General features: G+C 39.2%; 2 protein-coding genes across 2 annotated transcripts; one reads left to right on the plus strand and one right to left on the minus strand.

Annotated features, from left to right (window-relative positions):
• Window positions 1–3,391: 3,391 nt before the first annotated feature.
• Window positions 3,392–12,061, minus strand: taf7 (TAF7 RNA polymerase II, TATA box binding protein (TBP)-associated factor). Its single transcript, XM_062426315.1, has 12 exons — window positions 11,889–12,061; window positions 10,907–10,983; window positions 10,734–10,812; window positions 9,803–9,936; window positions 9,522–9,642; window positions 9,332–9,390; window positions 8,821–8,893; window positions 8,008–8,121; window positions 6,374–6,568; window positions 4,885–4,997; window positions 4,079–4,138; window positions 3,392–3,677 (listed from the first exon to the last, which is right to left on the minus strand). The coding sequence occupies exons 1-12, from the start codon at window positions 11,905–11,907 to the stop codon at window positions 3,633–3,635; spliced, it is 1,089 nt and encodes a 362-aa protein (XP_062282299.1). The 5' UTR covers window positions 11,908–12,061; the 3' UTR covers window positions 3,392–3,632.
• A 978-nt stretch (window positions 12,062–13,039) lies between these two features.
• Window positions 13,040–27,249, plus strand: slc9a6a (solute carrier family 9 member A6a). Its single transcript, XM_062426316.1, has 16 exons — window positions 13,040–13,442; window positions 15,798–15,997; window positions 16,705–16,782; window positions 16,981–17,057; window positions 17,248–17,360; window positions 18,134–18,239; window positions 19,916–20,057; window positions 20,554–20,659; window positions 21,023–21,111; window positions 21,656–21,769; window positions 21,897–22,008; window positions 22,165–22,318; window positions 22,683–22,713; window positions 22,839–22,924; window positions 23,489–23,594; window positions 23,853–27,249. Exons 1-16 carry the CDS (start codon window positions 13,151–13,153, stop codon window positions 24,123–24,125), a joined length of 2,079 nt encoding a protein of 692 aa, XP_062282300.1. The 5' UTR covers window positions 13,040–13,150; the 3' UTR covers window positions 24,126–27,249.
• The last annotated feature ends 659 nt before the right edge of the window (window positions 27,250–27,908 follow it).

The following is a 27,908-nucleotide window of genomic DNA, read 5'->3' on the forward strand; positions in this document are numbered from 1 at the left end:
AGTCTCAAACTCATTCCAATCTTGATGATATATCACTTCAAAGCTCAATGTTTTAGACAGAGGGGGGCTTGATTGTTTTCCTTGCTGTCACTAGACTTAAAAAGAATTCTGCGTTGGCATTTCTCAAAAGAAGAGAAGAAGAGGGTGTTATGAATCAGTAGATGTGTCTTTTTCAATGTCAGCCTATGTTTACAGAAACATAGAGAAAAACCGTTTAATGAAAAACTAGAATAGAGCGTCTTCTTTCTTTATACAGTATGGCATACAGTTATTATTTTTACCTGCAATAGCTCCATGATAAATATCAGTGGTTGAGGAGTTCTCATTATCTCATCCAGCTCTGGGAAGCCAGTGGAGTGATAGTAGAACAGGTTTCCCATGCCACACGTATGTCTCTGGCCCTCTAGGGGGTCTTTACCTTGAGCGATCAGTCTCATTCCCTTGGACACGATGGGGTACAACCCTGTGTGCTGCAAAATGAACACATCAACAAAAACATAAATGAAGGGTCTTGAACAAGACGTAGAATCTAATCATGCTAACCCCCTGGTGTTTTGCCAGCTTGTGCCAATCAGTCCTACGAGAAAAACATAAGAAGTCACAATTTTACTTGCAAATTACATTTTTCTCCAGAGGGAAAAACTGTCAAATTTGCACAAAAACATTGCCTTGCTTCTGTGTATAATATTGAGCATGTAAGAGGCTACAGCAAGTAGATTCATGTGAATCGTAATGAGGAGCAAAAGCTTGCTCATTAGGATCTGTTTTAGGGGTCTAATATCTCAATGTGTATGTGTGTGAGTGTGTGTGTGTAGTCCATAATCCAACTCACAACAGCATCACACCAGAATTCAGCCACCTCGCCAACCCTCATGGATGTCAGCAGGGTCTCCCAGACTTCCATCTTGAACATCTTTCCAACAAAGATCTCAGCTGGTCTGCCAGCCAATCGACTGTCATCGATGACGGTCCGTTCGAAGTTGTCCAGCAGTGTCTGGAAATGGAAAACCAGCTTGGAAGGGAGGAGAAAGCAGAGGAACATGAATATTTAAAGAGTGGAAATTAATAAATGGAACTAAATGTCAACAAAATATCATGGGAAAAAATCCAAATACATAAGTAAATTTAATAATGGTCGCCGGTTTTCAATCTATTACCGAAGTCATTACTTTGTAGGTTAAAACAAATATAGTTCTTGTATTGAAGAGTCCTCTGTTTGATTTTCTTTAAACAGATTTTCCCATCATTGCTAATGAGGATTTTTCCAGTGATGGTGAACTTGAAAGACTTTTTAACCACCAGCTAAGAGATCATTTTATTAAGTTTTTCCACAATACAGCAATTAAATATTTGGCTTGCAGATAACAAAAATGTACCACCTTCTTCCTCTGACCTCCTAAGTTACAAAGTTATACATGGGGGAAATTGTTGCCTTTTTCTTTTTTATACATAATTTCACCAATATATGTACTGTATGTAATTGTATATTGATGTGTGCACGTGTTGGCCTACATGTTGGTTTGTCTTTTCCTTTGATCATGTTTTGTATGTTTTGCCTGACAAAGATTGGAAAATGGGAAAAATATAATGTTTGAAACAAAGAAAGTATATGTCAACTTGAACAATGTGCAGATATATATTCAAAATTCTTCTTATTTATTTTAAACAATTTGACGTATTCTTTTTTCATTAGTTTATAAATAGACTTTAAAAAAATGGTCTAAAATAAACATGATTGAAATGAATGGTGTCACAGTACTCCAGTCACTTTCTTAACGCAGACATTCTGTTATTCATTATGTGTTCAATCTGTTTGTTTGCATGTGAAAGGGATAAAAAAAAAAGCTTCACCATAACCATAAGTGTAAAATTCTGTTGGCTCCATGTAACATTCTATTTATAACTTGACAGATTGTGAATAACGGGTCTGATAACTGTGCGAGCAAGTGGGAATCACCTCACTGGGTAAGGAACACACACACACACACACACACACACACACACACACACACACACACACACACACACACACACACACACACACACACACACACGCGCGCGCGCAGTAATACGGACACGCAGGTAAATGGAAATTCATGCTGGCATTGTCATGGAAAATGTTTGTCACAGTGTCCAGGCTCAGTGCCATATGGCTGGATGTGACTAGAAGGGGGGGAAAAAAGTCGGCGACCGGTAGATCAGTGCATGAACAGAAATACAGACACAGTGCCAAGAAACATGTTGCAATTTGGTTGACCAAATGTTTGCTCTGTGTGTAAGAGCCGGATACAGAATCATTCCCTACCTTCATGAATAAATCATCAGAATCTAATTGAAGCGGGCAATGCAACACAAACTTAAAATAGACATTTTCCCGTGGAACATTAATTACATCACAGTGGTAATTTTATGCAAGCAATTATCATTTCTAACATACTGGATTTTAATCTAGGATAATAATCTGGATTTGGGTGATCAGGTTGGCTGTTAGGCTACCTTTGTCCCAGGTGGAAAGTGTGGCATCGGCCCCTTGCCTCCAGCAAGAATCTTCTTCTTGGCCCCTGGATGATTGACAAGGTATGTTTCCTCCATTTTCAGTGTGTTTTGGAGATTTCTTTTTTTCGTCTTCTTAGGACTGTATTCTTCTCGCTTTCTAATTAGCCTGGTGGTGGGAGACTTGGCTGGTTAGCTGCTCTCTGACAGATGGCAGGATTAGGCAGGGTTTGGAGATGGCCACGTTAATCTTAGAAGCTAATCCCTTGCCTACTCCTGTGATTGGTGGGGCAATCCTTGCAGGAAAGAGCAGGAGAGGCGGGGATGACCACCGGACCCAGAATCATGTGGACGAGAAAGGCCCAGATCACTCTCGAACAAGATTATTCTGAAAGAAGTCATCTGAGGATGTCTAAGAATGACAGCTGTCTGTCATATATGTCACACAGGCAAGTGGACAGGAAGGAGCTATTAACCTTTAATCATCACCGCTGACATTTGAATGGGAATTATCTGAATACCAAACCATCTCAAATAATATTTAGCAGTATTCTGGAGAGTTATTAGCACGGTTTAGCAGTCAGCTCAGTGGACAGTGCACTAAATAAACCAGTAAGAATTTGTAAAGATGCCACAGTCAGTGATATCTTAACCTAATAAAAAAAAACTGAAGGTGGTTTATCTACCTAGAGAATTACATTATTCAGCAGAGTTACTGCAAACGTGTAAATATATACTTGAGTGCAATAAAAATGACATTTGTTTGACACTAGAGTAGTGCCACAATTTATTCCTCATACAGGTAATGAAATACAAACAGGGTAGGCTGAGGTAAAAGTGTTAAGTAGGAGTACAATTAGCTTTAAGATGGCAAGCAAAAAAGACACAATATTCCACCTTGAAGCCAAACAAAAACTTTAATCATTGAGTAACTAACAGCATATTCTGTCAATTTAATAAAAAAAACATTACATTTTTTATACACAAAGCTGTATGCTCGATGAGTAATTCACAAAAATGACAAATTGAAAGGAATGACACAGCAAGTTATCTAATAAAGACTCCTCCCTGGATGAAGACTCCAATCCCCCTCTTTGAGTGAGTGTGGCTGAAGATGACATGAGGCTGCCCCCTGGTGGTCACTTCTCTATCAGTGAGTCCAGCTGCTCCTGCAGGGAGGCCAGCTGTTGGAGCAGAAAATAGAAGGCGTGATTGATGCCCGACAGCCCCGGGGTGTAATTGGAGGGTAAGTGGATGATGATTAACATGTCTTTTCACATTAATTCACTGTCTTCATTTGTCAATACAAACAACAACGCATGACAGTGGGTGGCCACTATGCCATAGCTGGCTGCAAAAAAAGGACTCCACCGGTAGCTGCTGACAAATTAAATTTTGCGTGATTGAATTTGAACTTTGCTATTAGGCAGGAAAACTGTTGGATTTCAATTGGACAGTGAGCGCAGTGCCATGTGCCAGCATGGTGTTTGACATTCATAAGAAATAAATTCATGCAAAGTGCTGAAAGCTGTAGAAAAGCTCACAGCAAGCTCTGATCTTCGGCTTTTACAAAAAAGGTTCTTACCTGCTCCATCTCCCGCTCCTCCTGCTGAATAATCTCATCCAACAAGGCTTGGAAGCGGTTCTGTGAGAAGAGAGAGACAAACAAGATTTGTTTGAGTCGACATGCTGAGCCTCATTAAATTGTGATGGCTTTAAATGTGTGTCTGCCTGGGCTGCTCGTGTCACTATCTCCTCTCTGACAGAAAGGCCACTTGGAATGCCAGTCAGAGACAGCTGACCTTTTCCCTGCGACTGTGATAATAACGATTGGAGATGGGGCTCTGACGGTCCCAAAACACCGGGCAATGAGAGCTCTAAATGGCAACGTTAAAAAGGGCTGTGTCTGCTCATGTTTCACTCATTGTAAAGTCTACACTAAAGAACGCTTGGTAGAACAATGAATTTTCATACCGTTTTTTCTGCATGCTAATGCTTATACAGTAAAGGGCTGACGGGAGAAATGCAATATCTAGGGCTTCAAAAAATACAAAAAAACCCAAAATAATGGCCTCCAACACTGCGTGTAATGAGTTGGGTTTTTTCATATTTTTCACATCACTGTTTAGAGACCTTATGCTGCATGAAGATTTGCCTCCAAGCTCATCTACATGTTCTTGTTTATGTTTCTGTACATGCAGACCTAGTTTCTGAATGACTCTGATTGTACAAAAAAAGAGAAGCGAATGAGAGTGTGTGTGTGTGTGTGTGTGTGTGTGTGTGTGTGTGTGTGTGTGTGTGTGTGTGTGTGTGTGTGTGTGTGTGTGGGTGTGTGTGGGTGTGTGTGGGTGTGTGTGTGGGTGTGGGTGTGTGGGTGTGTTTACAGCTCACTTTGAGGGCCTGGTTTTCCACTTTCATGATGAGCTCCTCCTGCTGTTTCTTTCGGGCGCGGGTTTCCTGGAGCTTGGACTTGATGCCGTTGATCTGCACCTGATACTCCATCACTGCAGGGCACAGCAGGAATTTCGTATGTGTTATGATTGTCATAAATACACTCAAATGTGTCATTTATGTCTCTGCTTTCTGGCACAGTGAAGAGCAGAGGCAAAAAGATGGAGAGAGATGATGATGTGACATAATTTGAGAGCAAAGATGACGAAGATATGCACCCTTTCTTGCTGAACCACGAAGATGCCTCCATTTCACTTTGACAAATTGCAGTTAATGGGAACAACAAATCCATTTAAAAGGACGTGAGCCAGCAGGTCGAAGCACTAAAAGACACAGCTAAATCAGTTTGCTCTGGGCTCCACAGAGGGTTCTCATTAAATTCAGCCAAAGTGATAGTGCTTCACAAAAACCTGTGGCTCCACCACCATCAATTATCTTCCAAACTAAATGTATCCGTCCTCTTCTTCCCTCAGCTGACTCTCAATCCTCTGATATAGCCCATCTAATATGCAAAAGCAAGCAGGGAGGAGTCCCGGCAGACCCATTTATTAAAACTTTGCAGGGCTGACAGGATTATGACCAGCCAGACTTCGACTCCGACGCACTGGGAGAGGCTCTGCTGGGTTGCTACAACGGAGCTGGCCGGTAATATTGCTGACTGACAGCTCCATGTATGTAGATAAGGAGGTATTGAGCTGTCAGGCTGGACAGCTGTCTGAGCTGCACGCTGAGCCACTACATCTGTCAGACTAGTTAGTTGAGGAAGAGAGCCGAGCCCCTTCAGTGTGTGCATCTCTGTGGGTGAGGACACAGCACGTATAATCAGGTGATAGCATGTGTGTGACCTAAAAAAATCAGCTCTGATTAGAAGTCCAGAAACCTCACCCAGGTTATATTTTGACCTCTTCTTTGATAAGTATCTGAGAGGGGGGAGGCTAGTTTGATTTAATTTCATGTCAGACTGACTCTACTCCCAAGTCCATTCAAAAAATCAGCATGTCAAGTTCTCTGCCACGACCACTACGACTGAAGAATGAAAGATTGTCAGTGTGCCCAGGCTGAAAGAATAAGTATTCACACTGAGAAACGCATATTGCAAGCACAGCACGATAGACTGCATAATACTAATGCTGAACTTACTTCATCCACTTGCCTGAGTAGCTTCAATGAGTGCACATGCTTAATTTATAAACACATGCACGTGTATGATATCTATAGAATATACACTCACCAAGCACTTTATTAGGTACACCTAATAAATCTAATGTAACTTGATAAGGCATGAGACCTGCTGACAACAACAAAAACTAAACCATGTCAGTATTTATATAAACACAGAATATATTTCATATGTCAATAAGCTTTTCATGCATATCAGGTATTTGTTAAGACCTGTAACTTTTAAACAGAAAGCCTGATATCCTCTCACCTATCTGGTTGTTTCTATCGGTTTCATGTTGCACAGCATCAGACTCGTTGAGTTTCTCTTGAATCTGTCGGACCAGATCGTCCTCCGTGTCCATGATATTCAGGTCCTCATCCTCGTGCCGGTCCCCTTCGTCCTCCTCATCCTCGCTGGAGCTACTGATGTCGTTGAAAATCTCCCTCAGTTCGTCACGCTGGACTGGCCATGCGGAAAGCACATTAGTGTTATTAACATGAGATGGAGACAGCAAGAATTCAGAGCACTTCCTTTGCTTCAATCTAGGTCAAAGAGACAAGACTATTTAGAGTTAAAAAACAAAAGATGTTATGAGTTACAGCCTCATATGATAAAAGCCTGAAAAGATTCACGTGGACTGTAGACTTCCAGTATTCTCATGGTGCTTGGCAAAGAAAAACTGTGTGCTCTAACACTTGGTGTTACCAAAGAAGCATAACTCCGCTTTCAGTTTGTGTTTGGCACATTCGCACAGCAAGAAACAAATCAGTAGCCTTGAAATTGTAGTGGGTAAGTATATGCATGAGGTACATGTTTTACTTGTGAAATGCTTTTGTTACCACACTGTTCTACTACAGCACTGGGGTGTTTTAAAGTAATATTAGTCATTCCAGTCATGCACAGCTCTCGCCTAAGAGTGCCAGCATACTTACTATGCACCTAGAAGCCAAAAATCTCCTCTGCAGAATCCAGAAGCAAAAATAATCTTTCAGCCAAAGGGTAACTAATGCTTAGGTACTCTCTATTTCCTTTTCATACCACTAGTGTGGAGGCTATCAAGAGTAGCAAGGGTGTTGTGTGTGTGTGTGTTCAAAATGAAGACGGACACTGTTGAAGTGAAGGCATAGTGCAACAAAGGAAACTGTCAGGCTGTCATTTTACAGTAGTTACACCGGAACTTTAAACTTCCGGTGTAACTACTTTAAAACATAATTAAACATGTTTAATTCTGTCACAGATATAACATAATATATACCCTACTCAACTCAACTTAAATGTATTTATAAACTACATTTAAAATGAGATAACATCAAACAAAACATGCAACAAATGTAATATCTCCAAGCATTTCATTAACATATAAGCTGAGAAAATAATTATGTCAATCCTTTTGAGCATGATAGAACCAACACATATGACAGTGAAATAAAAAGGAAAAATAAATCACAAAACAGAAATTGCGTTAATAATAAGAAAATAATCTGTTCTGAAGTTTATATATTACTAATTTTACACAGGTATCCTGCAGGTATTACGAGGTTAGGTTCACTACTTCATTGTTCCATGCCGCTGCTGGGTGGGGGGTCAGCAAAGTTTACAATGGTAAAAATATGGGTCCCTCAAGAAAAAGGTTGGGAACCACTGGTCTACAGGACGTGGTTGAAGTTTGTCCTTCTAACTCCTCCTTTTAACTGAATTTGGGAACTGGCACACATGTCTCCCACCATGCTAACACTTCCCCAAAGCCCAAGGGCCTCATTTGCAACCTCAAATGTCTTGTTTAGTTCCAACCAACAGTCCAAAAGCCAAAGATAATACGATTATTTTTCTGTCTATCAACTGAGGGATTAATCGACTAATCGTTGCAGCTCAACATATAATACATTATAGATTTCACTTACCAGAGGACCCATGGCCCATTTTGTGTCCTGAGGTGCCAGGTGATGAGTCCAGGTTAGCAAGAGAGCCATGCTGGTCAGCATCCTTGGATTCATCCTCTGCTATTATTTCCCACCCTGAACATCACAGGTTAAGGTCAACATACCCTCTGTACATTCCTCTCAACCCTCAGAAGTGCTGCACTGAAAGACTCATGGTCCTAAAAACTCTCCGTTTCCATCTGAAGTAGAACTGAAGGGTAAAGACCTCATAATAATCCACAGGAACTGCCTTAATGTTAAAATTCATTAGCAGGTCATGTGTATGTCTTCTTCTCCATGCAATGCTAAAACTATAATTAGAAACAAGCTTCACTGTGACCAACTAAGCAATAATAATGAACAGTCCATCTCAATTAACACACAGCAAGCAGCCCCTCAAAGCAGCCCTGCTGTGTTCTTATTCTGTCAGGCAAGTTTAGAGTTTCATTAGAGCACTAATAGCCTCCTTGCAAAGTGCATCTCTTACACAAAGACATTAGACAGAGTCAAGTCAGGTGAGCTGAGCGGGAGTCAGAACACCCACTCGGGCCTTGAATCAACCTTTTTGGCTGCAAGATGGGAGTGAGGTTAAGTTTGTCCTCACATCACAAAAAACGTCCAATTTATTCTACATTACATGAAGCACACTACTTATCTGGGCCCAAAATATTTTTGCTGTTACATGAGAAACACACTAGTGTTGTTTTGCTTCTACTGGTTGCTTCTATTCTTTCTGCTATTTTCAGCTGTGCAAGATGGAAGTACAAAATATCTGTAAATGTTTAAAAAGGATACGAACACTGACAGCATCAGCGTCTGTGCTCAGCAGTCTCTTCACCTCCTTTTCCACGTCAGGCGATTCAATGTACTGCAAGAAAGGAGAGAGAGATAGGGTTACATCTAGCATTTCTTTCTCACAAACACACACACAAAGGCAGCTGGACACATGCCAGGAAGCACATTAGCGATTAAAAACAGATGCGGACAAATCAATATGGCTCAGCTCTGCACCGTCAGGAAGATTTATTCAAAAGACAAAGCAGAAGTATAGTTCTCAAGCACACTCGCTTTCACTTTGATCAGAGCAATAGTGAAATTGCTTTTTTTGCAAGCCTTTGGGGCAAACTAAGATGGAAAGGCTTTATTTATATGTAAATCTTAGTTTTCACTTTCACCCCAGTTTCTCTTTTATGAAATGTAAATGTCTTGTTGGAAGAAAGCCTTGAAAAGAGATGGATCATCAGGCAGGATGCTAAAGAGATGGATGGGAGGGGAGCGCTGAGTGGCAAAAGAAAATGTCAAAAACCTTCTTTTTTGCAGTCTTCCGAAATCTTCTCTTGCGTGTGTTCTTCAGAGGGCAGGTGACTAGATACCAAAACAACAGGATTAGTGGAGTCAAAATGGCTCAATCAGCTGTGGAGGGCAAATGACGCTTCCTGAATTACTGATTTGCAAAGTTCTCAAAAGTTGTTGCATGTACACGTTTGCCTACTTACTGCCATGGTTCCAAACAAATTTCTTGTCCTTGTCTTTGTCCTTCTTCTTGCTCTTTGGGTCGGTGCCAGTGGGCTCTTCTAAAGGAGGGTAAAGGTCTCCATCTAGAGTACACACCAGCATCTAACCCACAGATGCAGAAATGAATGGTAAATGCATTCTGCTGATTGATGTAAACATGTTAAAGCACTGTTTATTTACAATAAATATTCTAGACAAGAATAACAACAAATGTATCCAATGAAGAGGTCATCCATGATTTCATGCTATGTTGCTGTTCTACCTGGCAGACATCCGCAGTCTTGTAAAATGTCTTCTTGTCCACTGTTTTAAGAGACTCAATCATACAGGGCAGATCCACCAGTTTGCAGGCAAGAGGGACACGGTCCACTCTCACTATACCATGGCGACCATCAGCTATGATTCAAAGGGACAACATGATTAATTATTATGACATATTGAGTGTGAGAATGGAGTAATCATGTAGCCATTAGGACTGAGCAGTCACTATTATAAATATAATAATAAATATAAACAATGCAAATGATAAACAGTACATGTGTGCCCATTTATTTGCTTAAGACTTGCAAAAACAAGTTAAAGGACATTTTTCAAGTCTGTTTTAAAACAATAGTCAGGTGTCTGTATGAACAATAAAAGAGGTTACTCTTCTTCTCTTCCTGTAATCATTCCTCCTGTTCACACCGATCATTAAAATGTCCCCTCCAGATGTGCTTACAATGTAAATGGCCCAAATCCACAGTCCTTTTTTGCAGAAAAAAAGTTTATTTAAAGATAATATGAGGTTTCAGCAGACTGAGACAGTCAAATCAAGTAGATATCTTCCAGATTCAGTTTTTTTAGTACAGAATTCACAGTTTCCAATGTTCATTTGGACACCTGACCATTTTTTTTAAAGATAGACAGAACAAGTGTAAACTCATCCTTTAAGCTTTCCTGACATGTGTAGTAAAGGGTAAAACTTAAGTATGCTGAGAGTGCTAAAATGCAGATACTGAACATTAGTGCAATTGAGACATTAATGATTCACTCCATATGTATTGGTTCATATTTACAATATGTATATTTCGCTAATTTATAACAATCTCAACTTAGTTCTTGACTAGATTTTAAATGGACAAGCAGACAGTTTTACATGTGAATAATATCTAAGTCAAACAGGTCAGACTACAGCCACTGATAAACCATCTTACGGTGCAACTCGATGGTGAGTCTATCTTTCATGTTCATACTGCTGGACTGGGCAATCCTTCTTACTGTTGAGGCGTACTCCTAAAAGAGAAAAAGATGATCCACATCATTTACAGCAAATGATCACAATGGATTTAACAGAGCAAAATGTTTTCAGCGTGTACAACACTCTCACCATAGGAAGCCTCAGAATAAACTGACTCTCCAACTCATATGGAGCATCCTCCTTGCTCTTGGAGCCAGCCTTCCCCACTACAATGAAAAAAGAAGTACATCAGTTTTAATGTTGCTGGCTTTGTATTTATGCAAGTACAATGTACACAATCCAGTAAGTATATACAGATAGATGTAATACACAGTATCTGACTTCTGTTTAGTAATGAAGAGGATACTTTTAGTCTTATGTTGAATAAACAGAAGTACCTGCTTTGATAATTTCATCATTCAGGATTAATTTTAATATTCTTTTTGATTACTCTATTTGTACATTTCTGAGCTTCCACGGCCTTACATTCACTAACTAATGTACAATAAAAAAGGTGCACCCTGCTTTTGCCATTAGAGCTCCCACCTTTTGCAATAGTCTTGCAGAGTAAATTCAGCTTCTCCGATATCCTTTAATGTTTGTATCTTTGTTATTTAATATCTTCTTCCACATAATAAAGAAAACATTTCGGCTACATGTATTCTATCTTTTTTATTTGTACTTTTTAGGTGTATAATGCAATAATTTATTTGTTTTGATTATCACAATTTAGAGCTACTTTACAATAGGGGTGTAAAGATACATTGATATACATCGATTAATCAATTCAATGAGCAACAAGCCAATAGTAGCGATGGAAAATGAAAACATCAGGTAACCTACAATTAATATGATACATCTTACAACTGTGGCTTGGTTTTGTTATATTTATCGACCCTAATGGGATGGCTGCTAAATTAAGTTTCAGTTGTGAGTACTGTTCGCGCCTTGTGGTATCCAAATGGTCATAACTATATTAAATTGTTATTATGAGTATGTTATTTTCAACACCAAAATACTAAGCAGACATATAGGTTACTGTTTACAAACACAAAGTAAAAACATTAACAGTTGGCTAGCCAGCTAACGTTAGCTTAGCAAGATAAGTGTATGGGAAATGCTGCTAACGTACCTTTGATTTTAGATGTCATCTTCGTTTTTGCTACGTGGAAATTACCGTTGCACAAATGTGCTCAAATAATTAATAAACAACACCTAAGAAGGAAAGACTGAATGTGCCAATTACAATAAAAAATCGAGCAGAAACACAAAACAACCAGTTCTTGCTGAGACGTCTTGTTGCGTTCAAGTCCTCCTCGGAAATTGTGAATGTTACCCTTTCCGGCAACAGGGACACACACGTCTCACACATTATATTGTGTATAAATTAAAATCCCACTTAAACCCACAATATGTGCTATATGAAATAATCATAAACAGAAGACCAATTGAGGGCACACTTTTGAGTGCTGGTATATGAAAGAACTGACAAAGGTTAGCTTCCTTTTTATAACTAGAGCAATAATTTCCGATAAATTTGAATGGCCCATAAATTCCGGTCTTTTACTTTCTATCGCGAGACTTGTTAAAATTGATGATAGTGTCAAAAAAATAAAAACGCACATACAAATATCACATATTTATTAAAAAAATATATATATCCTTCTGTTTTTGTATAGCTGCACTGCTATCTTTTGTAAAACGAAGCCATCATCAAAAAAACCCAGTATTCTAAAAAGTTTTTAAAAAATCATCAGTTAAATTAAAATCAACTATGTGATCGTTTAATTCTTATCTCATTTGACTTTAGTTTGTGTATAAAACATAATCTGATAGTACTGTTGAATAATTGAAATAAAAAAATTAAACATACTCGTCTAGGCTATTTCTTTTCTTAGGATAGAGAAGTCATGGCCCGCCCTATTTTGCCTCTGATTGGCTAATACTCGTTGCCTTCGCCGTCCTAGGAAAATAATATCGCAAACATGGCTCTCAGTTTCACTTCCTTTTGCAGAACGATGACGAAAACCCATTTTTTATTCAAAATAAAAGCTCTCAAATAGAATTATAGTCTCATTAGCTATGAAGATATGGATGTATAAAAATGTATTGATCATTTACAATCCCTATTAGAGATAATAAATACGTGGCCCTAAATCGCGTGTCTTTGAATTGATTCAAACTAGAAAAAAATGTTTCTTTGGTGCTTTTATTTCGAAATAAACATTGTGCACTTTCTGGAGGGGGAGACTTTTCACTTCCGGGCCGAAGTCGATTCCACTGTTGCTGTCGTCTTTCTGCAGTCCACTCACCCCCAGTTCGTGTAACATATTTACACAAACTTTGGGGTTTATCTACGACGACGTTGGCGCATTTGGCCGCCGAGCAGCTGAGATGGGCTTTAAATTGACTGTCAACAGTGCCAGGAGAGCGACGAGGACGCTGTGGCTGCTCCTGTTGGTGAGCCTGTCTGTGTGCGTCTGTGTTTGCCGAGCATCCTCACCTCAGGAGGACAGTGCCATGGAGAACATCGTTACAGAGAAGAAGGCTGAGGAGAGCCACAGGCAGGACAGCGCCGACCTGCTCATCTTCATCATGCTCCTCACCCTCACCATCCTAACCATCTGGCTGTTCAAACACCGGCGCTTCAGGTTTCTGCACGAAACCGGGTTGGCGATGATTTATGGTGAGATGTCCCAGCTTGACTGAGACGTCATCAGTGCTATTATGATCATTTTGTATTGTTGATTAGATTTGAAATGATTATATGTCAGTAGCAGGCTTTATACTCCCAACCCTGCCAATGAATTAGTCAGCTGTTAGTCACCAGGTTGTTGCAGGTAGATGCTGTAACCGCTCAGTTACCGCTGTATAAACACCTCTGCACCCTGCCTGGTTTTTGAAATTAAACTTAAGCAGCTGAGCATTTTTGGCAGTGGTGGAAAGAGTATTCAGATCCTTTACTTAAACAACACCACCAATACAGCAATATAAAAGTATTCCATTACCAGTAAAAGTCCTGCATGAAAAGTAAAGTACATAAGTATTAGCAGCAAAGTGTATTTAACGTATTGCAGTAAAAGTAATGATTTGGTCCCTCTGACTGATATTTTGATATGTGACATCAGTAGACTATGAATACTGAAGCAACAGTGTGTAAGCAACATGTTACTGTTGTAGCTGCTGGAGGTGGAGTAACTTATTTATATACAGTTAGCTAGTTTACACCAGTGGCTCCCAACCTATTGGTCGGACCCCTCCAAAGGGTCACCAGATACATCTGAGGGGTCATGAGTTGATTAATGTGAGAGGAAAAAAGAAAAAACAAAGTTCTGATACACCAATCTGCTTTCAGTTTTTTGACTTTTTCCAGAATCTTTAGTGAAATATGAGATGATTTTAACATTTATTGAAATTAAACCATTTCACAAGGTTAGAGGGAATATATTATAAATATTGGTGGAACTGTTAACTCATAGACATCTGAAATGTGACCCCAACTACAACTAGCTTTTTATAAGACATCAAAAGCCAATAAGATTGGAAACCACTGGTTTCATCCTCAACAATGTGTTGTATTTTAAAAGCTTGTTATATTGTCCATTGTGTCAAATCTTCATCGGAAAAGTAACTTAAGTTTTCAAATAAATGTATTTGAGTAGAAAGTACAATATTTCGCTCTGAAATGTAGTAGAGTGGAAGTATAAAGTAGAATCAAATGGAAATACACAAGTAGTGTATCTCAAAATTGTACTTGAGTAAATGTACTTTCTACCACTGATTCAGAATCACTGGCATCGCAAAGCCAGTCCAAAATGTCACTTCCCTACATGTTGTTTGGTCTGGCAAAGCCAAAGATTAGTCTGCTTTAACCTGTTATGTGACACTGTGCCCAAGATTTACATTTTAAATGAGACCTGGTTCATGACTCGACTCAAAAGGGTTGAATAAAAAATTACCTTCTTATTTTGGTACATTATTTTCAGGCTCGTGCCTGGTAAGATGTTAACTAGACTTCGCTTTGAATACGCAGCACAATAGGTGATTGACTGTTCCCCTTTTCATTCAGACACCAACCTGAACACTTCCTACACCTGATGTGACAGTTATTGGTCTTTGTATCCAATTTTCAAACTGTAATAAGATTGTGGTTCTTATCAAAATTCCCCCCAGCCAGTTATCTGAATGTAGGAGAAGCAGGTCATGCTGTAATTGAATCACGTCATTTTATATCTACAATGACTAGTTTTAATAGTTGATAAAGCCCCTACTAACACAGTCCAACCACACAGAATTTTCACTTTGCCTTTTTCACAGTAAACATGTTTTTGATGTCATAGCAGGAAAACCACATTTGGTATTATCAACAATAAGGACTGCATTCCATGTAAATGTGTCACTTCCAGGGTCCACGTACTGTGCATGCTCATTCATAGCTCTACTTTTTGGAGCACTTCAATCTATCTTTCCCTGCTGGGATAAATTAAACTGTTTGCTCTGAAAAAGGGCAATTAAGCATAATCTCAGGAAGAGTGGACATGCACAGGTTGATTGACATTTCCCTCAGTCTGTTTAGTTTCGTTTGTTTTAGGAATTCCCAGCAAAGCTACACCCAACTTCACTCTGACTACAGGTCTAATCTACTAGTCTAAAAGTTGCAAACTTTTCTAGAGTCATCATTTAAACACTCCACATTGTTGTACACATTCAAACAGGGCAAATTATACTTCAATGGATGTTTCCCAGACTTAAATTTGATAGCAAAAGCTCATATGTAGCCAGGCTTTCTGGGTTTAGGAATATACTCTGTCCCCATCCCATCCATTTAATTCCCATTAAATAATAGTTCTGACACATTGGATGACTCACTGACTTTGAGCAGCCCAAGAATCGGGACCAATCCACCTTTCAATCCTAGCGACATGAGTGCATCCATTCGGGCTCCACTCTGCATGTCCCTTTTTTCAACGTAACCTACGTACGTCAATCAGCTCTCCCCTCTGTATGTTTTCCCTTCACTTTCTCTCTCTGTTCTACCCAGGCGTACTTGTTGGTGTGGTCTTGCGTTATGGCATCCACGTTCCCCGGGATATTAGCAACGTCACAATGAGCTGCCATGTGAATGCCAGCCCTGCCACTCTGCTCGTCAACGTCAGCGGCAAATTCTATGAGTACACCCTGAAAGGGGAGATCAGTGACAACGAGGTGAACGAGGTGCAAGATAACGAGATGCTGCGCAAGGTAAAGGTCATCATGTTATCGTTTGAAGTTGTGTGTTGCCAGAATTGCTTAGATTTCATGAATGTATCGTGACCTTTCTATACAAATTGTAAAACTCCATGATGTTGTATCTATGAAACATTTAGGTTTGTTTTTCCGTCTTTGTTCACGGAGATCTTTACATTCTCCACAGTAAATAACTTTTTCAGTTATAGAAGTACAGAACCAAGTTAGGGGATCTAAAGCCTGATAAAGTACTTTTGGGTGCTTCTGGTTGTGTAGGTGGAAAATGGCCCCTCCCTCAGAGATGTATAAACACATCACAGAAAGATTTTTATATGGAAGAAAGATGACAGATTCCTTTTGTTTGGGGGTCACTTGAAATTTGATATCTGGAACTTTACAGTTTGCTGAATACCATTTTAATTTTAAGAAAATCACATAAGCAAGCAATAAATGAAAACTGCCACAGAGGCTGCAGTTGTGTTGAGTTTTTTCATCTGTGTGTAGAAGCTGTCCGTTTTTTCCATCTTGTCATTTGACTTTTATCTTTTGTTCATTGTCCTGGAAGCTACCCCAAGCTGTCCCAGATCTGTCATTTATGATTAATACTTTTATTTCAGTTATCCAATAATGCAACAGCTTAAAAGTATTAAAGCATTTTTCTTTGATTTCTTAACACAGTGATTCAGAGCTGTGATATGATGCTATTTTCTGTTGTGATTCAGGTGACCTTTGACCCTGAAGTGTTCTTCAATATTCTCCTACCACCTATCATCTTTCATGCTGGCTACAGCTTGAAAAGGGTAAAGTAGTATTTCCAGCACTCATTCTACTGCTTTAAACATGTTTGGTCATTTTTGATGAAATAATGCCCTCTTTTCAGTGTCAGATGCTTAAATCCACTTCATCTTTCTCATCTCTCAAAGCATTTATTGTGGATGAATGACTTAAAATATAGTCAGTATGTAGATTATTGACAGGTTTAATGTTTTTTCTTTCAGAGACACTTTTTCCGTAACATGGGATCCATCCTGGCTTATGCCTTTATGGGGACAGTGGTTTCTTGTTTTGTCATTGGGTAAGAATAAGACAAAGATCCACTGTTCTGTTTTCACAAATTCAGACTAAATTTCTGCCACGTTATGCACAAGACATGATATGACAAAGCACTACTGGTAGATGTCAGTTACAGTGGTGTTACAATATCCATAATTAAAGTCCATGTTGTTTTTGATAATAAGCAAAACCACCTGCTGTTCCTCCCTCAGGTTGCTGATGTATGGCTGTGTGACGCTAATGAAGCGGTTGGGACAGCTGGGTGGCGACTTCTTCTTCACTGATTGTCTGTTCTTTGGCGCCATCGTCTCTGCCACAGACCCTGGTACGTATGCTGCTGCTCAGTATCCAGTGATGAATTACTGCTTAAAGGTTACACTAAAGATCAGCTTGATTTACTTTAGCTCCTGAAGTTGTTAAATGCTGGTAGCACATAAGTAAGCAAAGGCAGGCAGGCAGGAATTATTTAGTTTGAGGTGATTTAATTCAATCTAACGTGGGACCAGGTACCAAGAGTCGGCAGCCCAACATGATTGAATAATTTTTACTGACAGTGGAAATACTGACTTTTATAGTGCCATTGATAAAGAACTGTATTTACTCTAATGTATTTAATGTGGGACCAGTATATCAGATTGGATCGGTTCACTGCTGGTGCAAACAACTGACGCAACATCTCAGAAAACAGAAAAATAATGTGAGAAATATCAAAAACACATATTTGCTGCTATTGCCAAAGTTGTCAAATTGTCAAAAATGTTATTTATTTTATTGCTTTTATGCAACTTACTAAATGTGACTTACATTGAGTACATTCTACCTCTGTTGGTACAAGTGCTGTTGTATATGTCACAAATTATAAGGTCATTATTATTTCCTGTTCATACATAATAGTAAAGAATATTAATTTCTCATACACTTACTTCCACAATAGTCCACTTTTAACCTGAATATATAGTTCATATTATTTAGTATTTAGTATTTAGTTTGAAATTGGGACGTAGCCACTGACATCCTCCTCCATATCATTTAGTGAGATGTATCCTTATTTGGGTCAGTTCTGACGTGGTAAAAATAAAGTTTCTCTTTGTTTCACAGTGACGGTCCTAGCTATCTTCAACGAGCTGCAGGTAGACGTGGATCTGTATGCTTTGCTGTTTGGGGAGAGTGTGCTCAACGACGCTGTGGCCGTGGTTCTGTCCTCGTAAGTCTCAGGTCATACACGCACCGTCGGTCTGCATCGATTGATCTTGAATGTGCACAGAGCTGCTAAGTTACTTGTTTTCCAGGAGAAATTGCAAAAGTGCAAGTTATGCATTTTGTATCGCTGGAGCAGTGACCTTAAACTAACCTGATATCAGCTTTTCATTCATGCCATGCTAAACACTAAGTGGTCTCTAAGCTAACACTCGGCTTTTCTCCTGCTCTACATGGGACTTGTCGTTATTTCCACAGAATTTTTAATTATAATAGCAAGCACAGTGGAGGGACCAGTCCCCGTGGAGAGACTCTGACCAACCCATTGAACGGGTGGACTAAGTAGAGCATGGCAGTGTGTGCCTTTGCAGTGCCTTGGGACAAATATGACAAATCACCGGCGATTTGTTTTTAGGTTATTCATTCATACATTATTTATTCATTTAGTTTTTGCTCTTCGCGAGTTAACCGTTTTTGATGTTGTGGGTCCACTAAGGACACATTGCTATTATCTTTGGAGATACTCTAAATAAATGCAAAGGCCAAAGCAGAAGGCAGAATGCCAACGACAAAACGCCTGGTGATTTGTTCTGTATGTGTGGGGGCAGTGAATGTAGAGGGTGAATAAATCTACTTAAATCACACTTGGTTCAAATAGTGATTTAACCAAGTGTGAACCAAGTGTGTGTGGTGGTTTGGTAACACTTTCTGAGGATAGTCTAGTGTTGATACAACTTTTGACGATCTTTAAGAAATTATCTTTTATGAGCAACTGTACTGAACAGCACACGATAACAGTGACAAAGGTATTTCAGTAAGTTATGTTGCCAACTTTTCCTGACATGCTCTAAACATCATAAGATCTATCTATCTATCTATCTATCTATCTATCTATCTATCTATCTATCTATCTATCTATCTATCTATCTATCTATCTATCTATCTATCTATCTATCTATCTATCTATCTATCTATCTATCTATCTTTGTTTTAACTGAATCTTCTTAGAGGAAGGAAATAGCTCTATAGCCTGTGTCATGGCTTTCCCTTACTTCCACCATGAATTTAATAGCATGTAATGGTGAAACTGCAAAATTACACCATAACATTTAGTATTTTTACTATCTATTATTCCACCACTGCACAGGATTTCTTGCGCAGTATCCTTTGCATTAAATCTTGACCTCAGAGGATATTTCCCTGTGTATATGCAGTATGAAGGATACATTACGTGGTCTTTGCTCAAAGCAGTATGAGTATGTATGAGACTTTTTATGCATGATACTGTGTTCCCTTCGTAGGAAGTTAAGTATTAACAGTGAACTATGCAAATACAGTCTGATTCACTTTTGTTCCAACACTCCGACCTCTACATTACTCTGCTTTGCTCTTATAAATAATTCCTCTCGTTTACATGAGTGAGTTTTCAACACAAAGGGCTCTACTGTAACAGTGGATTATGCAGCTGCCTAATAAGTCCTCTATTAACATGTTAGGCATTTACATCATGCAGGCTTTAACTGCAGCTTAATAACTTGTATAATAAGTTAATGTGCAACTCCATGAATGTGTTCAGTCAGCAGTTGTTTCTCTTAATGAGACATCAGACATGAATTACTCTCTCTACACACTCTCTGTACATGTTTGCCATTAAATGTATGGATGTATTTGTTGTTCTGTCAGGTCTATAGTGGCGTACCAGCCAGTGGGAGACAACAGTCACAGCTTCGAGGTCATGGCGATGCTGAAGTCTTTTGGGGTTTTTCTTGGAGTCTTCAGTGGCTCCTTTGCTCTGGGAGTGGCCACCGGAGTCGTCACAGCTCTCATATCCTTCCTGCTGTTTTATTATTTATTTAAAAAATTACTTGAATGAGTTTCTTAATTACTATAATGTTGAGTCCATCCACTAGGGCATGTTTACAAAGCATGAGCAACAGTTGAATGTTAAATTAAATCTAATCAAATCTATTTACTCATTGTTAGTAATCCCAAAGACATAGATAATTGGATTGGGTTGCAATATATTTTACTTGTATATGCTCTTGTACCCTGTCAGATTTAACTTGAAACAGGCAACAGTATTTTGACAGTTTCTGTTCGAAGCTTTCACTTTATCCTTGAAACACATACAGTAACTTTGCTTTGGAAACAAATAAAATGATCTCACCACTGCAATAGCAGATTTATTTTTATTTTTAAGTTATTTATTTATTTCAAGTTGATAGTTTCTTAGGTGTTGTGAGAGCAGCAGATACAATTTTAGCACAGTTATGTTTGCACTCTCTTGTCATCTTGTTAAGCTCCTTGACTATTTTCTGTACGTGACCAAGTTCACCAAGCTGAGAGATTTCCCACTTTTGGAGACAGCTCTGTTTTTCCTCATGTCATGGAGCACATTTCTGTTGGCTGAGGCCTGTGGCTTCACAGGTAAACACACACACACACACACACACACACACACACACACACACACACACACACACACACACACACACACACACAGAGAGAGAGTACTCATCCACATACAAACATGACACACGTCAAGATAGTGACAATATATTGTAATTTAATTTCCTGTCCTACAAAAGAGCATTAGGCAAACAAATTAATAAAATCAAATCAAATGTAAATGCACGCGCTTGAGTTTCAGCTAAAGGACATGTTAGCTAGCATCCACACTGATGAAATCTTCTTGCCAAGCAAAGAAAAATGTTCTTGTGAGAATAATTGTAAATAGATCATATGTTTAATAATCATTTTGTATTGATGTTTCTTCAACGTGTGTTGCAGGTGTGGTCGCAGTGTTGTTCTGTGGCATCACTCAGGCTCACTACACCTTCAATAACCTGTCTCCTGACTCCCAGGACAGGACCAAACAGGTCAGACATGGACTATAACACACAACTGGTTGTTCCTTTCTTTTACAGTATATTTGAGTTGTGTTTGTGCCTCCTCAAAAGTTGAGAAAAAATTGTGTCTCTGGTAAACAGTTTAAGAAATGTTTTGAAAGTGAAAATGTCACAAAACTTAAAAAAAAGTATTGTGCCAGTTTACAAACTATAATGTGATAATAGTTTTGTTGGCAAAGCAAGTATGTGTCATTTGGCTCAGCACATATTTATATTCAGTTACTTTCACTGTTGCAGTGTAATAATAAATCCTCATGACACCCTTCATTTTCTGAACTTCACACAAAATGAAACGGGGCCAAACAAACTTTGAAAGAAGGGTGAAAACCAGACTTGAGTACTGCAGAATTTTTTTTTTTTTAAATGAACAAAAACATTTCTAATTTCTTGTTAAAATACAACTTTGGTTGATGTGGATGTGAGTTATATTTTATTTATTTGTGAATGTAATTATTTCTTTTTATTCCCTCCAGCTGTCAATCAAGCAGTTTATGCTATTTTTCTTGTGTTGCAGCTATTTGAATTGCTGAATTTCCTGGCAGAGAATTTCATTTTCTCCTACATGGGTCTGACCCTGTTCACCTTCCAGAACCACATCTTTAATCCCATGTTCATCGTTGGAGCTTTTGTATCCTTTGCATACGAAATTACACACAAAGCCTGATGAGCTGCTGCATGATCATATTTGTGGCTTGTGAGGAGGCTTCACTACCTTTCTGTTCTGTTTTCCTCTCCTTAACCTTGTTCCCACCCAGCTGTCGGTGTTCGTGGGAAGAGCTGCTAACATCTACCCGCTCTCGTTCCTCCTTAATCTGGGACGACGCAACAAGATCAGGTCCAACTTCCAGCACATGATGATGTTTGCGGGTTAGTATTGAAGACATTTATTTAAAAAAAAAAAAGTAAATCTAGAAAATGATTTTACAAGGAAAACAGAGTTGTCAACAGATACCAACTGGTTTGTCTTATTAAGGAGCTTAGATGCTTGTTGGTGTGTAACATTGATCCGACTGTGCTCTTCAGGACTGCGAGGCGCAATGACCTTTGCCCTGTCAATCAGAGACACGGCCACATACGCCCGTCAGATGATGTTTACCACCACACTGCTAGTGGTCTTCTTCACTGTTTGGGTTTGTGGCGGTGGCACCACCCAGATGTTGTCCTGCCAGCACATACGGTATGCCTTTCCTCACACTGATGGAGTTTAACAAATCAGGATATTTTAGGTGGTGTCAGGTAGATTGACTCTTTCTAATGCTTTTCTCTGATTGTTCAGACTTTGTTCCACTCATGGTATTGTTCTTTTTAACTTACTGGTATTGATATCAGGTTAAAACTCCAAGACTCATTCAAGATAACCTTTGCCTTACTCTGGTCAGTGCTTGACACTTTAAAATATACAGTATGCACACGTTTCCCTGGTACCTCGCTGCTAAGGAACTTGTTAAACGAGGGAAACGCACTCCACTGCACTGTACTGCTCTGACAGTTGATTTCAGCAACTGATTTGCATGTGTGTGTCTTTTCCCGTTTTTGAACAGAGTGGGCGTGGACTCTGATCAAGATAACTCCGTAAGTGTGGCCCTTGTGAAATACTTACTACTGTAATGTGTCTGGAATACAGAGACCATGAAAAAACTAGAACCACATTATCTCTTTGTGTATGCGTGTGTGTGTGTGTGTGTGTGCGCGCACAGATGAGTATTGCTGAAGGCCCAGAGAGAAGGAGCACCAAACAAGAAAGTGCCTGGCTTTTCAGAATCTGGTACAACTTCGACCACAAGTATCCTTTGGCAAGAGATGAGTTTTTTTTAACAAGGTCATAAACTGTTAGAGAATAAAACAACCCGCAATTGTGAGTTGTCTTGTTAACTGCAACTACCTGCATTTAATATGGTGATTTTGATATTTGTAGTTTATTCTTTTAATGTGGTGAACCTATTAAAAGCGCAGAATAGTTGAACAACGATGATCAATGTTGTGGCACCCCTGTTCAGTCCTTCAGCACCTCAGGGTGCCACAGCCCCCTCTTTGGGAATCACTGTACTAGACAGATAATGCTTATGATAGTGCTTGCTAGTGGTTGTGTTGATTTCTGTAGTTTACGGTGTCGGACAGTAGAGGGAGTGCCACGTATAGACTTGAAGACAAATGATCTTCATCGGTCATGTATTGTTAAGGTTCATTTATTTTAATAAATTGCTTAATTTCATGAATTTAATTTGGGTTATTTTGTCCTATAATGACACATTTTCAGAATACTTTGTTTGCATTCAAAGATATTTCTCTTTGTCTGTCAGTGCTTGTTTTCTATGTTAATTGTCCTTGACTGGAGCCCTCTCTCCAGTTACCTGAAGCCCATCCTGACTCACAGCGGCCCCCCACTCACAGCCACGCTGCCTCCATGCTGCGGCCCCCTCGCCCGCTTCCTCACCAGCCAACAGGCCTTTGAGGTCAGACGCTGGTTCATACAGGAGCTATTTTTGACAGGACCTTGTTTGTTCAGATTTCACCCTGTATTACTGCTCCACAAAAAGTTGTTATGATGAATCATGCAGCCCAGAGGTTCTATTTTAAACTCTTATTTCACTGGTGAAATGTTTGCTTCATTCAGTGGTTATAGAGTGTTAAAGTCACATCCTCTCCTTTATTCTACTTTGTGCAGAGTTTAAATGCAGAGTATCTAACATCTTTCTCTTCCTCATTACTAGAATGAGTGCCAGCTGAAGGATGATGATTCCGACCTCATCCTGACAGATGGTGATATCAGCCTCACCTATGGCGACATCACGGTCAGTACAGACGCTTCCGGTGCACACACCAGTGGCGTTCCAGCCTTTGCTGGTGCCGTAACCTCTGACGACTTGGACAGAGAGCTAACATATGGAGATCATGAGCTGGTGATGAGGGGCACACGTCTGGTGCTTCCAATGGATGACTCAGAGCCGCCCTTCACAGACCCCCATCACCGCTTACGGATGTGAAGATTCGTTCTTCAACGCAGAACCAGACAACCGTCCGACTCCAACTGACCCGAGCCATTGAGCAAAAGACCAGTACCTGACTTTTTCCTCATGAATATTCCACTATTTTCTCTTTTGCTCTTGCACCTTTCCTCATTCCTCATGCTTTGTCTCCACATATTTCGTCACAGCTACATTTTCTCACTTCCTTTAGTGGCAAATCACTGTCTCTACCTCATTCTTGTTCTGCTTGTTTCGATACCATCTGGCATAAGTGTAATATAGTCTTATTTATTTGCAGAGTTTCTTCGGTATTCAATTGAAAGCCAGTTTCTCTTAGTTTGGCTTATATTTGTGTGTCAGTCACCTTACTGTAGCATTGCACAGGGGGTCTAGCAGCATGTGTTAGTGTGTAATGCAAGTCAAAGTACCAACTACTAGCTAATTTGTGTACAGTATATCACAAGAGTACTATAACTTTGATATGCATGCTAAAGGATGCTTGTTGTTTACTTTGTACCAGAGGTTGAGGGCTTTTGTGTTTTGGGTCTGACCGTGAATGTTGCTGCCTTCTCTCTCTGCATCACTTAGTGTGATTGGAGGCATGCTGACCCAGTGGACAACTTTACTGTACGTTTGGTTTCAATCAAGTGCCTGGGAATTATAGTTTTAAACCTGGCAACCCACACTGGATCAGCTCTGGGAAACAGAGCCAGTTCAGAATGGCAGTCAGGTTTTTTTTCTTTGTACAAAACAGAAAAAAAAATACTAAAAAACAAAACTGACACCTCCGTCCATAAGGTAGCAATATACTCAGTGGGTGTTTGGGCTGTCAGTTTGTGCTTTTCACCTGTAAATAGTGTGTAACAATGTGATGCCACTGATGCAGTCAGTGCAACAAGGCAGTGACAGTTGTGGATCTCTCCCAACGACCTTTGACTGTGACACAGAGAGAGAATTTACACCTTATTTTAGACGCTGATGTCACTCGCAGCAGAATGAAGGGCTGTCGTTTGAAAAATGAGATCCAAATGGAGAAAGCTTAGTGCCATTTTTGTCCTGCATTTGACATTTTGTGCAAACCGGATGCAGACGACCTTAAAATGTTTTGTATTCTTTTTGCAACATAGCTTAAGTACTTAAAGCTAAATCACATTTGTCACACTCATTTAGCTTTGTGCATACTTTTTTCTATTACAATCGTTGCATTGGTGTCAAGACTGATCAAATTTTTATCATTAAATAAATCTAAAGAAAAAACAACCCAATTTGACACTAAAGCAACTTACTACCAGGCTATTGGTATTACACAGTTTGATGTTAGTAAAGAAAATAGTTTTTCCCTGTATCAATTTTTTACAATGAGAGCCATGACATTAGTGAATAAGGTGATTATTTAAATGAATTAATTGCTGGTTATGAACAGATATTTGCATTGTTACTGTGGTGGTTCATCATTAGGAGAATTGCCAAAATGGAAACAGTTATTTATATGCTGGATCTTTTTCTCTGCTGTACACAAATGAATGATGGTCCTGAATGATGACTAGTTTGATAGCGTAACAGGAGTTCAGTAGCATTAAGATGCTAAGGAGCATTAATAACACACGAGTGATATAAATACCTACTGTTAAAAGGGTACCAATTGAGGAATGTGTTACATTTAACATTAATAGTCTTGTTTCAGTGTATCGTTGTACACTGTAGAGGCTATTTTGGTGCAAGAAGAACGGAAGGTTTTGTTGATCTCCTTTGGGGTTCGGAGTAGCAGCTGTTAATGCGGGTTTAACAGGAAATGTTGATAGGACGTCACCGTAGCGACGGACTGTTGATGTGGACAGTAGCCAGAAAACACTCCAGACATGGTGACTTAGTCGAACACAATGGTTTCGCCGTTAGCCCTCTTGGTGAGCGGAAGAGTAAAAATGACTGGATGTAAGAGGATGATAACAGGTCTAAAGAAAAGACCGAGAGAAATGGAGGATAGATAGAGAAAGAGTTTGATGAGGATGGATAGTTTGGGGTTGTGTGTGTGTACGTGTGTCAGGGATGATACGGAGGTGGAAGGAAGAGCAGGCTTTTAGATATTGCTACTCCTTCCACAGTTATCTTCTGCTGTGCAGGAACTTCTCATAGAAAGCTTTTTGTTTTTTTGTTTTTTAATCGGGCATGCCTCTTGACACCATATGATCCAGGAAATGATTTATTCTTTCCACCATTTTATACTTTTTGTTTGTGAATATTTTGTTTGGCAGAAGGGAAACGATGAAGTAAAAAAAAGGTGACTTATTTGCACTCAGAATGTTTTTCTGTCTTATTATTTTGCTATGATGTGTGTTTTTATCTAACAGCTGCTTTTATATGATTCACCTTGTGTTGGAAGGTTATATAAAATATGAGTAAATTCAGTCATTTTAATGAATGGGTTGATGTTGAATAGAAAATAAATTCAATTGTTACTTTTTGAAGAAATAATTCCTTTCATATTGTACTTGATCCATCTCATCACTTTGCCATTCAGGTACCTTGTATGTTTGCAAAAAACTGCTGTTTGAATGCTATTACCGTGACTCCTACAGAGCATGAATCAGTCTTATTCATCCTCTGCTGATGGTGAACTCTGAAGAAAAAAAAAGGAAAAATATGTACAAGCAGAATTGTGTGCCAATGTTCTTTAACTGACACATTAAATAATGTGAACTCCACAAAAGCTCATACAGATTTGGGTATTTGCCTACCGCTCTGCCAGTATGTGTTCTATCTCTCTCTCTCTCCCTCTCTCTGTTCATTGAATGGTGACCTGTGATAGGCTTTGATCATTGAACTCTTGTCTGAAGTAGCTGACCAAAGAGGCCTGCTGTGCTCTGTGTTTTTTCAGACAGTCCACTTTATCTTTATACAGCAAATTCTGTTTGTGTGAGTGTGTCTGTCTGTGTGTGTGTGTGTTTTTGTGTGCATTCATGCTTGCAAGTGTGTATGGGTATTAATGAGTATGTTTGTGTGTGTGTGTGAGAAAAAGAGGGAGACATTGTGCTCTCTCTTTTGCTCTGTGTTGCAGGTACTGACTGTTTACATCTGTGTAAATATACTCTCACCTGTTCATGTGTGTGCAAAGATCAATAAACAGAAGCCTGTGCTTTTGATTAAGCCCTCTCCATAATGGTCTCATCATTTACCTCATTCTTTTTTTTCTGGAAGTCTGGGTTGTGTAAGACTGTGTATGTCAAACTCCGGAGACCATTCCATTCACAAGAAATATGAAACTAGATTAGTGTCAGAAGAGATTTTATTTGAGTTGCATAAATCTGAGTAGGGATTTTTTATTATTACTGTTACTATACTGAGAACTGGTTTCTCCACAGCCTTGCTATACGGCAGGTAGTTCAAGCCTACCAACTACTAAAGATGTCAAATATTCCAGAAAGTCAACACTAGGGCTCACGCCAAAATTAATAAGTGCAGTGGTTCTCAACCTGGGATTCAGGGCCCCACCTAGGAATGTGAGATGATAAAAAAGAAGAGGAGCTATAAATATATTTCTGCTGCACAAAATTGTTATGTTTTTCAGAGTTTTTTTCCTTTTTTTTCCTGTGGAACAGCAGATAGTTTATTCTCTTCAAGCCTCAACTAAACAATCTCAGAATGTAAAGTCAGTTTTTGATTATACTGCTCACAACGTATGAGTAGTCACAGCTAAACACTGCGTCATTTTAAGAGGTCATGAGCTTAAAACGTTGGGAACCTAAATTCTGCAGTAAGTGACACTTGTTTTTCAAACCAATAGTCCGGACCTGTGAATGATGG

Source organism: Scomber scombrus, chromosome 9 (genome assembly GCF_963691925.1).
Source record: "Scomber scombrus chromosome 9, fScoSco1.1, whole genome shotgun sequence".
Classification (NCBI taxonomy): domain Eukaryota; kingdom Metazoa; phylum Chordata; class Actinopteri; order Scombriformes; family Scombridae; genus Scomber; species Scomber scombrus.